The sequence below is a fragment of the Sceloporus occidentalis genome, unplaced genomic scaffold (genome assembly GCF_023333645.1).
Source record: "Sceloporus occidentalis isolate IW3139 unplaced genomic scaffold, rSceOcc1.0.p SCAF_57, whole genome shotgun sequence".
Classification (NCBI taxonomy): domain Eukaryota; kingdom Metazoa; phylum Chordata; class Lepidosauria; order Squamata; family Phrynosomatidae; genus Sceloporus; species Sceloporus occidentalis.
In genome coordinates, this window is record NW_028317037.1 from 5274191 (window position 1) to 5286806 (window position 12616).

Sequence of the window (12616 nt, forward strand, 5' to 3'; positions counted from 1 at the left end):
TATATATATATATATATATATATATTCTGTTAAAGTTAAAATTTCAAAGTTTAAAACATGGGTTTATTCAGAGGCACATGCCCCCCCCACCCCCACCCCACCCCGCTGTTAAAATAACACTGTTCCAAGCATTCATTCTCCCTACATGTTTTTATGAAACAAAATATGTCTTGCATTATCAATTTAGTCAGATCAATAATAAACCATAGGCAGGTTTGTGTAATCATTATTATTTGCCTAACTGTTTAAAAGTGTAAACTTTGGTTTTTAATCTCTCTTTCTGTGCTGCTATGATTTAAAAAGCATCATCATTATTATGTGTGTGTGTGTGTGTGTGTGTGTGTGTGACTTTGCTCTTGTTCAAAGTTTTTATAAAATGTGTTCATGCATTAACTCTGTGCATATTTATATTTCTTTTCATTTATTTTCTGATTTAAGGAATGCTTTTAAAGTGCAATGAATTTTATTTAAATATTTCATTTAAAGGTTTTAAATCACATGGGCCCTGCTGATTGAAATGAAAATATTGCCCTTACACATTCAATATTAGACAGTTTGATAAATAAATCATAGTTAGGGTGTATTCATTCATTGTCTTCTGATCTAAGTTCCCCTCATCTGTGTGTGTGTGTGTGTGTGTGTGTGTGTGTGTGTGTGTGTTTAAAAATAATTTTCTTTTACTCTCTGCTTATTTAAGAGTTGCTTTTAAAGTGCAATGTATTTCATTTAAATTAAGTGTTATTTTGTATAAGGATATTTTTGCCTCTCTCTGTGTGTTATGCCTAGGTAACAGAACTTTTCTTGTTTCTCTGATTTTTCATTCTGTGTGTAAAATGTGTTCTGTTATTAACTCTGTGCATATTTATATTTCTTTTCATTTATTTTCTGATTTAAGGGATGCTTTTAAAATTAATCATTCAAAGAGTTTTTCTTTTTTGCAAAGGAACAATGGTTTTATGAGAGACACACCACCGGCTTTCGGGCCAAATTCACCACAAACACACACTCTTTGTTTTTACAAAATGACACTGCGCATGATCCCTGGATGTGTACTAACATGTCTCAACATGTTACCCTGAAGATAAGAGTGCGTCATTTCCCCAGGATATGACCCCAAGCTTATCCTTGTACATTCAGCGCAGCACTACCCATTTGTCTTTACACTGCTGTTGGTAAAAATGTTGTATATGCTTTTCAGATTTATCTCAAAGCTTCTGAGACATATATTTTGAAACAAACGCCATGGCATCATCAAAACAAACAGGTAAAGAGGTTTTCTTTTAGGGTTCACCTTGGAAAATTACAGAGGATCCAAGATGTGCCTGATGCTAAACTGCACCCCTCCTTTCCTATTAGGAATGGGCATAGAAAAGGCTTGTCAATATGTGGACAGTGATGATTCCGATTTCGGTAAGTTATATTTATATATTTTATAGGAGGATGGTTAAGGTGTATTATGAAGAACCTACTAATGTGCATCAGTTCTTGCAGCGGGCATCTCTAAACCTCTAAGCACGCCATGAAACCAAGTGAAAATTAAATGATTCTGGCGCGTGTTTTTGAAGACTATCATATATTTCATTTAAAGGTTTAGTTAACATTATTATTATTATTATTATTATTATTATTATTATTTTCTTAGCTCTTTCAGAAGTTATGGACAAGACCTTGAGGGCTGAAAATCAAAGAAAGGCTTTTTGTGAGTATGGGCGTTTGGGAATATAGCATGTATAGTCTCTGAAAGGTCTATGTAATTGCATTATTATTATTATTATTTATTTTCCATGCTTTTTCAGCAGGCAGCTCTAAGCCCAAGTTCTTGACAGCAAGTGAACAGGGAGATTTGAAGAATGCAGGTGGGTGTGGGTTTAAGGACATAGCATGTATAGTGTCTGAAAGGTCTATGTAATTGCATTATTATTATTATTATTATTTATTTATTTATTTTCCATGCTTTTTCAGCAGGCAGCTCTAAGCCAAAGTTCTTGACAGCAAGTGAACAGGGAGATTTGAAGAATGCAGGTGGGTGTGGGTTTAAGGACATAGCATGTATAGTGTCTGAAAGGTCTATGTAATTGCATTATTATTATTATTATTATTTATTTATTTATTTTCCATGCTTTTTCAGCAGGCAGCTCTAAGCCAAAGTTCTTGACAGCAAGTGAACAGGGAGATTTGAAGAATGCAGGTGGGTGTGGGTTTAAGGACATAGCATGTATAGTGTCTGAAAGGTCTATGTAATTGCATTATTATTATTATTATTTATTTATTTATTTATTTTCCATGCTTTTTCAGCAGGCAGCTCTAAGCCCAAGTTCTTGACAGCAAGTGAACAGGGAGATTTGAAGAATGCAGGTGGGTGTGGGTTTAAGGACATAGCATGTATAGTGTCTGAAAGGTCTAGTTCATTGCAATATTATTATTATTCTTATTATTTATTTCCCTTGCTCTTTCAGCAGGCAGCTCTAAGATTCTGGACAAGAACTCCATTGAAACTCTGACACCAAGTGGAAAGAAAAGAAAGATCTTTGGTGAGTATGTGCATTTAAAATCATTATTACTGTACTTGAAATGCCCAATATTTCTTTTACAGGAAAAGATATAATGAGGGAAAAACACCATTTAAATGGTTGCTCTTTCCATGTTTGAATACAGTGTGTGCTACAAATGGAGTAGGGACCCTATTTACTGATACCTTTCTTCTTCTTCTTTAGACAATAAAGTTCAAAAGGGAGAAGACCCTGAGAGCAGACCTCCCAAGAGACAAAAACATGATGAGGATCTTCTTGAAGAATTTGCTTTCAAGTACAAGACAATATCTGACTGTTTTATTCATTTACAAAGAGCCGCACAGCAAATGCGGATACATCGCGACACGTTGAATAGGCTTGCAGCTAATTCACAGTGTACACTTGCAGATCTGGAGGCTATTGTGAAGGCCATTAAAAAATACTGTAATTATGTGGTCTGTGGTGACACACCCTTTGAAAATGTTCAAGTAGGTGGGGGAAGTTCTAATTGTCAAAAGGGCAGAAAAAGAAAAAAGTCTATCAAAGAAATGATGTATTGGAGAAAAAGAGCTATTAGAATATTAAACAGAGCAAGAAAGACACTTGTTATATCTAGGAAGGGAGCAAAGAAAAAACGTAAACATAGGGCTTCTCAGGCTGCTGTACAACATTCTGAAGGTGTAGGGGCACCTCCAGCCCCTCCCACTCCTCCACGCCCACGCTCACCTCCACCCCCACCACCAAACAGCCCCGAAGCTGCACCCTTTCCCCCGACCCCACCCCCCTCACCCCCTCCAGTTCAGCCACTGCCACGCCCTCCAGGCCTGCCTCCAAATAACCTCCAAGGTGAACACCAAAATCTACTTCCAACACCTCCTCCATCTCCAGACCTGCCCCCAGCACCTCCCACCCCTCCACCCCCTGCCCCTCCTACTCCTCCACCCCCCGCCCCTCCCACTCCTCCACCCCCACCCCCACCTCCAGAAAATCATGTCTTTGCAGAAAGGGTTAGAGGTTGGGAATGGTTTAACAGGAGGTATCAGGCTATCAATATTGCAGAAGAATTCCGATTTGTCAATTTAGAACATATCAGATCATATTCAGAGGCTATAGCTGCTGTCCATCAGGCTATCCAAGAGGTTCTGGATCGGGCAATTTTTAGAGCGGGGCCTGGGGATTTTATCCAACTAAGACTACAAGATGCAGGTTTAGCAAACCCTCTGTTTTCAGTGCAAAGAGTCAGGGATCTTATGAATGCTGAGGATTTTTTATCTCACATAAGTAACCTCCTGCAGAGTAATATGGACATCTGTGCACAGGGAACACTCCGATTGGTTATCACTATTGTGCGAGCTCCTCAAGGAGGGGGCCGTTCCAGATCTATAGATTCTATACCTTACAGCTCAATTATTGCTAAAAAGAAGCAGCATCTGGTGGATCCTACTAACTTAGGCACTAATTTATGTTTTGCTGCAAGCCTTGTGGCAGTAATGGCTAAGCAGGTTCCCACAGATGTAGAAATGCTGAGAGACGCTGCTAAATTACACCAAGAGCTGGGATGGTCTGACCAGAAAAAAGTATCCCTTAGTGATATTTCATTTGTTGAAGAGCATTTAAAGTGTAACATCCATGTTGCCCTTTACTCTGACAAGGGCTGGGGGCTTTTTAAGACACAGAAAATCCAATATCCAGAAACATACACGGTTTTGCTACATGAAGATCATTTTTATGGAGTCCTCAATGTGAAAGGTCTGTTTGGAAAGAGGAATCTCTGTTTAATATGCAATACTTTATTTACCCACAATCATTCATGCCTTTACTATTGCAGATTGTGTAAAGAACGTGATTGTGCTTCTAAAGTAGATGAAATGGAAAGATGTTTTAGGTGTAAGTTAAACTGTAGATCCGGGGCCTGCTTAAGGAGGCATAGAAAACTAGCCTTGGAAGGAAAAGTCAGATGTGTTCCTAAAACTTTTTGTGAGAAGTGTGGCCGTTATGTCACATTTGACCATGATAAAAGCGAATGTAGAGGGGTGCTGTGCACACTTTGTTGGGGTCCTATCCTAAAGGATACTAAACATCTGTGCTACATGCGCCCTATAAAATATCCAAAAACATCAATCCAGTATATCTTTTTCGATATTGAAACCCACCAGGGTACAGGTGTCCATGTTCCTAATTACTGTTTTGCCAAAGCCTTTGAGGGGGAAACTGTGGAGTGTTTAAAGGATGACGGGGGAATGAGTAAAAAGAAGAATAAGGGTGGTAAGAAAGGAAAAGCTAATCATGCAAAACTGCGTGATGAAAATGAGGTGTTACAGCCTGAGTGGGGCCCTGCAGGACAGACTTGGGAATTTAAGGGGGAGGATTGCATGTCTGAGTTTATCAAGACATTCATAACTGATGGCAAATTTGGGGGTACCACGTTTATAGCCCACAATTCAAAGGGGTATGATTCCTATTTTGTCCTCCAAGAATTGGTCAAAGAAAAGGTGGACGTTGATATTATTGCTCAAGGGGGTAAACTGATATGTGTAAAAGTGAAAGGTGTAGATCTAAAATTCATTGATTCACTTAGTCACCTACCCATGGCTCTAGCACGACTCCCAAAGGCCCTGGGCTTTGATGAATGTAAGGGATATTTCCCTCATTTTTTCAACACCCCTGAAAACTGGGATTATGTCGGCCCTATGCCTAAACCTGAGGATTACGGTGTGGAAACCATGATGCCTGGGGCAAAGGAGGCTTTTTTAGCATGGTATGAAGACAACAAAACAAAAACCTTTGACATGCAGAAAGAGCTGGCCTTTTATTGCCAGCAAGATGTCAATATTCTGGCACAAGCTTGTGCCAAATATAGACATGAGATCATTAATCTGACAAAAGTGTACAAGAAGACAGAAACAGGGGAGAAAGGATGGGTAGCCATAGACCCTTTACAGTACCCGACCCTGGCTAGTGTGTGTTTTGCGATGTACAAGTTTAATTTTCTAGAGGAAGATCAGATTGCAGTTCCCCAGCCTGATAGGTACCATAATTATTGCAAGCGATTCTCAACCCCTGCAATCCAATGGCTTTCGTACCTTGAACACAAAGAGAACATTCAGATTCAGCATGCCCTAAATGGTGGAGAAGTAAAAGTCGGCAACTATTATCTTGATGGCTATGCTGTCATAGAAAATAAAGAGACAGCCTTTGAATTTAACGGCTGTTACTGGCATGGTTGCCCTTTATGTTATTCTCCAGACGGCTGGAACTCGCTTCTGGGGAATACATTTGAGTTTCTTTACAATGCTACCCAGCAAAAGGCAGCTGAACTGAAAAGCAGAGGGTATGAGGTCCGGTCAATCTGGGAACATCAGTGGACAGCCCAGCAAAAAACAGATGAGCATCTGAAGCAATTTCTTGCTGAAGCTGAATTTCCACCTGCCTTAGAGGCCAGGGATGCTCTCTTTGGTGGTCGTACAAACGCTATCTGTCTGTACTACAAGCCCAAAGAGGGTGAGGAAATTAAGTATTATGATTTTACCAGTCTGTACCCCTATGTCAACAAAACTAAAGTATATCCTCTTGGACACCCTCAAATCATTTATGAGAATTTTCGACCGCTCTCAGAGTATTTTGGCTTAGCCAAGCTTAAAATACTGCCCCCTCGTGGTTTGTTCTTTCCTGTTTTGCCCAGTAGAATCGGTGGAAAGCTCATGTTTGTACTGTGTGCAACTTGTGCAGAACATCGCCAGCAGGACCCCTGCAATCATACAGATGAGGAAAGGTGTTTGTTGGGAACTTGGTGTACTACAGAGCTGAATGTAGCTATAGAAAAGGGTTACAAGGTGATGAAAATCTATGAAGTGTGGAACTTTCAACGCCGGTCAGGGGGTTTATTTGAAGAATATATTAAATTACATCTTCGCCAGAAACAGGAGGCATCAGGATTTCCCCACTGGTGTGTTACTGAAGAAGACAAAAATAAATACATAGCTGATTTTGAGGAAAAAGAGGGGGTCCTTTTGCGCAGGGAAGAAATCGTTGTTAATCCTGCAAAGTGGCAGATTGCCAAATTGTTTTTAAATTCCTTGTGGGGAAAATTTGGCCAGAGAACGAACCTGACTAACACACAGGTGGTGAGGGATCCTGATGAATTCTTCAATCTTGTATTTTCTGATGCTTACAATGTTTCGATGTTTGAGTTCATTGATGAAGAAGCTGTTTGTGTGTCCTGGAAAAACTCTGCTGACCGCATAACAACCGCAGGTAGAAAGAATGAGTTCATTGCCTGTTTTACAACCGCTTATGCTAGAATTGAACTTTATTCTTTGTTAGATAAGCTTCAAGAGAGAGTTCTGTACCATGATACAGATAGTGTCATCTTTGTGAGTAGAGAGGGAGAATTTTCCCCCCCTCTTGGGGATTACCTGGGCGATCTCACCAGTGAAATCCCCCCAGATCAACGTATCACAGAATATGTATCAGCTGGACCCAAAACCTACGGGTACAAGCTTTCGGGGGGTACAGCGTGCTTGAAGGTCAAAGGGATCACACTGAATGTCGCTAATTGTGAAAAAATTAATTTTGACAGTCTGAAGGACCTGGTGTTTGACTACACCTCAGACAGAGAGAAAGGAGGTGCTCATGAAATAGTGGTGCAGCAACAAGGGATTGTTAGAAATAAACGTCAGTGGTCTATCCACACAAAAGAGCTAAAGAAAACTCAAAGAGTGGTTTATGACAAGAGAGTGATTACTGAAGAGTTTAAGACTCTCCCTTACGGTTATTGAATATGTCTACGCGGTGGCAACACCCCTTCTCAGCTATTCTAGCAGGACCGAGCAACTGTGGAAAAACTGTATTTGTAAAAAAGATGTTGGATAACGCTCACAGTCTGTTTTCAGTGCAACCTGAGAAAATTTTGTGGTGTTATAGCTGCTGGCAACCTTTGTACCAAGAACTGCTATGTAAATACCCTTTTATTCAATTTGTAGAGGGTATGCCTGATAACTTTGATAATGAAGATTTGTTGCCCATGAAAAAAATAAAGTTCTTAGTGATAGACGATCTAATGCAGTCTTGTGATACTTCAAATATTGAAAGACTGTTTACAGTCCACGTTCATCACAGGAACCTAAGTGTTTTTTTCATCACACAAAATATTTTCTGCAAGGGAAAAAGCTTCCGGACCATCAGCTTAAATGCAAAATACATGGTGCTGTTTAAAAACCCTAGGGATAAATTACAAATTGCAACTTTAGCTCGTCAGATGTACCCAGGGAACACTAAATTCTTCATGGAAGCCTTTGCGGATGCAACAAGCAAACCCTTTGGTTACCTGATTATTGATTTGCAGACTAACACCCCAGAATCTTACAGGTTACGAACGGGCATTTTTCCTCCAGACTGGCCTGTAGTGTATACCATGAAGAAAGGTGCCAGTGGTTACAAAAGGCTTCAGCTTTAATTCCCACATCATATTGCTCCCACCACCCCCTTCGGGTCAACATGTCCGGGCGTGTGAAAAGAAACCTTGCTCTCTTAAAACTGCTCATTAAGATGCCCCCACCCCAGAGGAAAGCTTTTTTATGTACAGCCTCAAATGACCTGGTTGCAGCCATCTCAGAAATAGCCCTGAACGCTTTAAAAGGCAACATTCCCTTATCTCCTCATCAGGTGCGTGTACTGAGAAAGAGGCGCCATCTTATTAAAACCCTGGGTAACAAGCGAGTCTCGCTGAGAAGGAAAAAAGTCTTGGTGAAGCAGTCTGGGGGTTTTCTTGGACCGCTGTTAAGCTTTGCTGTACCCCTGATAACCAGCCTTTTAACTAGGCAGTAATGGAATATGCCGAAAAGATGTATTTGGTCCCTAGCCATCAGTTAGAACAGTTAAAGGGCTCATCTCCTAAGGATGAAAATATCAGAACTAAGGCCATATATACCCTGGATGCTGAGATGCAGAGGATTCTTCAAAGGACTGACTTAACAGAGTATGAAAAAGCAAAACAATATGACAGTTTGCTTCAAAGGTATTTGACTCATGTCAGACAGAAGGAAGCAGAGAAAGAAAACATAAATCTAATTCTGCCTGAAATGCAGCAGCACCCTGAAAACGGGTTGACCAACTCCTCTGAGCCCCTGTTTCAAGAAATCCTGGAAAGCCTGCCTGCTAGATACAAGAATGCAGCAAGGGTGTTGTTAACCAAAATGAAGCAACACAAGAGTATTTCTTCATGGAATGACAAAGGATCCTTTGTCTATAAAGGGGAACCTGTGGCTGGGTCCAATATGCTGGATTTAGTCAAGGGGATCACTCAGACCCATGCTTTACCAGCCAAACATGTTCCAAAAGGCTGGGATGTTTTCATGAGGGCCATGGCAGAGCTCAATGTCCCAACGTCTGTGGTTGGGCACCATGCCAACAGAGAATTTTTGGACAATCTAAAGAACCCCAATGACGCCACTCCGGTGCTGTTTCACACCCCCAAGACCTCCCGCAAGGCTTTGAGAAAACAGAGACAGTCTAGTACAGCTAAATGGCTCCATTTATGATTCTCCTGATGCTTTTTCATAAAGAGAAATAAATAAGTTAAAATTATCACTTAAGTCTATGTTTTTATTTTAGTTAAAAGAAAAACACAAACAAGAAAAATTCTTTAAAATCCTTCCTAGAGGATCTATTTATTGACAAGAACGTTTATGAAAAGCGTTGCAGGTTATACATCCTTGGGCTGGTTGAAACATGTTTGGGACAAGTCTGGGCATGTATGAGACAAGCCTTGGCATGTTCCTCTTTGTTTTTACATGTTCAACCACCATTTCATCATTGCTTTGCAGGTCGTGAGAATATAATTCTTGAATATTTTTAAAAGTCAGGCCTTTACAGCGATGCTGAAGGAAAAACACACAGTGATAACCACACACCACAGAGTCTGAGGCTTGCACTGCTCTGGGCTGAAACATAGTTTTGCTGGCGTTTTTTCTTAAAAATTTAACGATGGTTTTAGGAAAGAGCGGGTGGTCGGGAGGGTGTCCGTAGGAGTCAAAAAATTCACCGGTATTTTCTTCTGTTAAGTAGATAGCCAACCAGTGTTCTCCAGGGAGATTGTGGGGGTGAGTGTTGATGACTAGACAAACAGGTCTTTGTATCAGCTTCTCTCTAGGGAGCATGTCACACGGGAAGACTCCATAGAACGGCTTTCGAGTATAAAGATTTGAAGAAAGGATGCGGGTTAATTGCACGCTGTCCATGTTACATATAATCATACAAGACGTTTCTCCTGTGATTTATCTCTATCACATTGTCAAAAACACCATATACGATCATGTTCACGGTAGTGGGCAGAGGTTTGGCGAACCGGAATTCAGCCCTCAGGTTGCCGGTTTTGATCAATGAATAATGATCTCCGCCTTCTTGGTCTGGGGTAAGGTCAAATGCAAAAAGCGTGTAACCTCTTGCATATTCGTCACGGTTGATTAAAAGAGATCGGTCTTTCATATGCTTGCCTGCTGTCTGCACCAAACTCATGTATTCCCTGACACAGTTTCCATCTTCAAAGTTGGGTTGAAATGGCTTTGTGGGGTTCTGCTCTCCATCCAAATACAGCGCAGCAAAATTGATGTCGTAATGCTTAAAGTTAAAGGGGTTCTTGTTGTAAGTTCCACTGAAGGCGTCGTTGTCCACCAAGCCTATAATCACCTGCTTGGGTAATTGACCCAAAAAGAGATTCTCCTGGTTGGTGACACGGCTGCCTCTCGGGATACTAAACACTTTCATGCTTACACGGTCCACAGGGTATTTGGCGTTGCATGTCAGCAGAGCTTCTGCATGCCCTAGCCGTACTCCCGGTGACACTCTCACCTTCTTCACAAAAAGGGACGCTGATAAAATTTGCAGTTTGTAACTGCTGTCTGCATCGTCGGTCATTAAGCAGAAAGGATCTTTGTTGCGTGTGAGTTTGATTTTTACATCCACCCCATTTAGAAGCAGTTTCTCCTGAAAAAATAGGTCTGTGTGGAGATGTCCCAGCAGATCTAGTTTTCTGCTTCCACGTGTCAGGTTTGCTCGTTCAATAAAGCCGTGATTATTCCCCTCCAGATCTGCCGATTCATGCTCTCCAGCGGTATCTTTATAGAACAACCCTGTAGAGAATTGGGTGGCTAGAGTGTCTTCACTGTAGTTCAGCACAGATTCTATGAAAGCACGGTAAGGGTAACAGTTATTGCTCTGGCTGATCAGCCTATCGCCCAAAACCACATCCAGCTGACTAAAAATGGAGGCTATAGGATAGTTCACCAATCCAACTTCGGCAGTTGCAGGAATGTTTGTATTATCATCCTTAGTAATCTTACAGGTTAGATATAAGAGCGTATTATTGAGATCCATATAATCTTCACCATTTCCTGCAATGAAAAAATCTAGCGGCGCAGATTCTGTCAGAGCCGTCAAGGGGGGCACCTCAATATACAAACTTTTCTCGATACTTGTCTGTGTAGGTCCAATAGTAAACAGGTCTAATTCAGATTTTGTGCATTCTTCAGATCCGCTGTGGATAAAAGCCATGGTTTTAGTTTAAAATATATCTCTCTTAGACCGTGCGCGAGGCCGACTCCTCCTCTTCCTTACAGCTCTCCGCTTCTGAGTTTTCTTTCTGCTTACACGTTTTCTTTTAAGGGCTCGGGGAGGACCTGTTAACCTCACCCGTGATGCTTTTCTTTTTTGACGATGCCTTCTTTGAAGATACATCAGGCCTGAGCCTTCTTGTGGAGTTGTGGGTTTCATTTTATTCATAACTGCCTGAGTAACTTCACCGACCACATCTGTAGCAATATTCTGCATGGCTGTTTTAACGTGGGGTTTCATTATGTTCAGACCTCTTTTCAAAAGTGGACCTGCTTTTCTGAAAAGGCTTCTGAAAATCCCACCAAGCCCAGATCCGTACATTACAGGGGTTCCATGGTACCCTGGAAGACCGTTACCGGCTTGGACCCTGTAATAATCTCTATAAAGGGCAGGGTCGCCATATGTTTTCACAAATACCATCTTTAAAGCTTCAGTATTCTCCTGGGGCGGAAATGTAGTTTCACAAGCACCTTACCCGAGCGAAATGGCACTTTTTTGTTCTGGTCTGACTTTATCTCGATGGTGATGGTGTCAATGTGATGCTTACTTACAGGGATGTAGTGAGGCTTATCATAAACAATATTGACACATTCGTCGCTCTGTCCACGTACAGGGATGCAGCGCAACAGCGGGACATAGAAGTCTCCCACGATCTGATGCTCCACTATATCGGTGTACACATATAAGGTGTTGAAACCAGCCGTGATGTCTGCTTTGAAGGGGGGAGTTTTGGTATGACGGTTGGGTACTAATCCTAACATGTTAGCTAGTCTCCCTCCAGCCTGGATTGTGTATGGCCCATTTGTTTTTAGCCTAACCTTTCCGGTCACACGGTCATAGTGAAGAAGCGCTTCAGGGGGGTCAGGACCTCTTGATATCAGGTTATTCATAACTTCAAGAAGTACAGGGAGCTCAGAATAATACCCCCGTTGCAGAATGAAGGACCATTTCTTGGTCTCATTGGCAATTTCAAAAGGTGTATTAGTATTGAGATTATTCCAAGTGTGCGGGTACTGTATCTCAGCGAGCCCTACTTCCCACTCCCCGGGAAGTTCCAGGGCTCTTGCTAAAGAGATAGTAAAGCACGAAATTGTGTTCTGTGGAAATACGGATGCGCTGCTATTACTAGGGAGCAAGATATAAAACCCACTCTCTCCCATTTTTCCCCACCTCTACACAGGTTCACCAACTTCAGAAGCAAGCACCCAACTGTCGAATTTGCTAGGCCAGCCTAACCATTTCACTAGGTATTGTTTTCTCCTACCCCGGCCTTTAGCGTCTAGTATTTTTTCAATCCTGTAGGCTTGATCCTCTTTGACATTCACCTTTTGTAACTCTTCAGGGTAAAAGCTTCCAACGACAGGCTCCTCAAGATAATCTTTCAGCAGGTACACAGGTCTCTTTGCAGTTAGGATGACCTGGTCAATAATAAATACTTCTGTGGTGAAATTCTGTTCATATCCTTTGGCAAATATGCCCTTGCTTTTAGAAACCCT

General features: G+C 41.4%; 1 protein-coding gene and 2 long non-coding RNA genes across 3 annotated transcripts; 2 read left to right on the forward strand and 1 right to left on the reverse strand.

Moving 5' to 3' along the window:
- The first annotated feature begins 788 nt into the window (after positions 1-788).
- LOC149287770 (uncharacterized) lies at positions 789-1851 on the forward strand. Its single transcript, XR_016277449.1, has 4 exons — positions 789-1264; positions 1357-1410; positions 1643-1699; positions 1797-1851. It is a non-coding gene; the product is annotated as an uncharacterized LOC149287770 (long non-coding RNA).
- A 441-nt stretch (positions 1852-2292) lies between these two features.
- LOC149287771 (uncharacterized) lies at positions 2293-2897 on the forward strand. The gene is made up of 3 exons (XR_016277439.1): positions 2293-2355; positions 2457-2531; positions 2715-2897. It is a non-coding gene; the product is annotated as an uncharacterized LOC149287771 (long non-coding RNA).
- Positions 2898-9749: 6852 nt separating this feature from the next.
- LOC149287772 (uncharacterized protein F54H12.2-like) lies at positions 9750-11881 on the reverse strand. The gene is made up of 2 exons (XM_089492592.1): positions 11596-11881; positions 9750-10900 (listed from the first exon to the last, which is right to left on the reverse strand). The coding sequence occupies exons 1-2, from the start codon at positions 11879-11881 to the stop codon at positions 9750-9752; spliced, it is 1437 nt and encodes a 478-aa protein (XP_089348718.1).
- Positions 11882-12616: the final 735 nt, after the last annotated feature.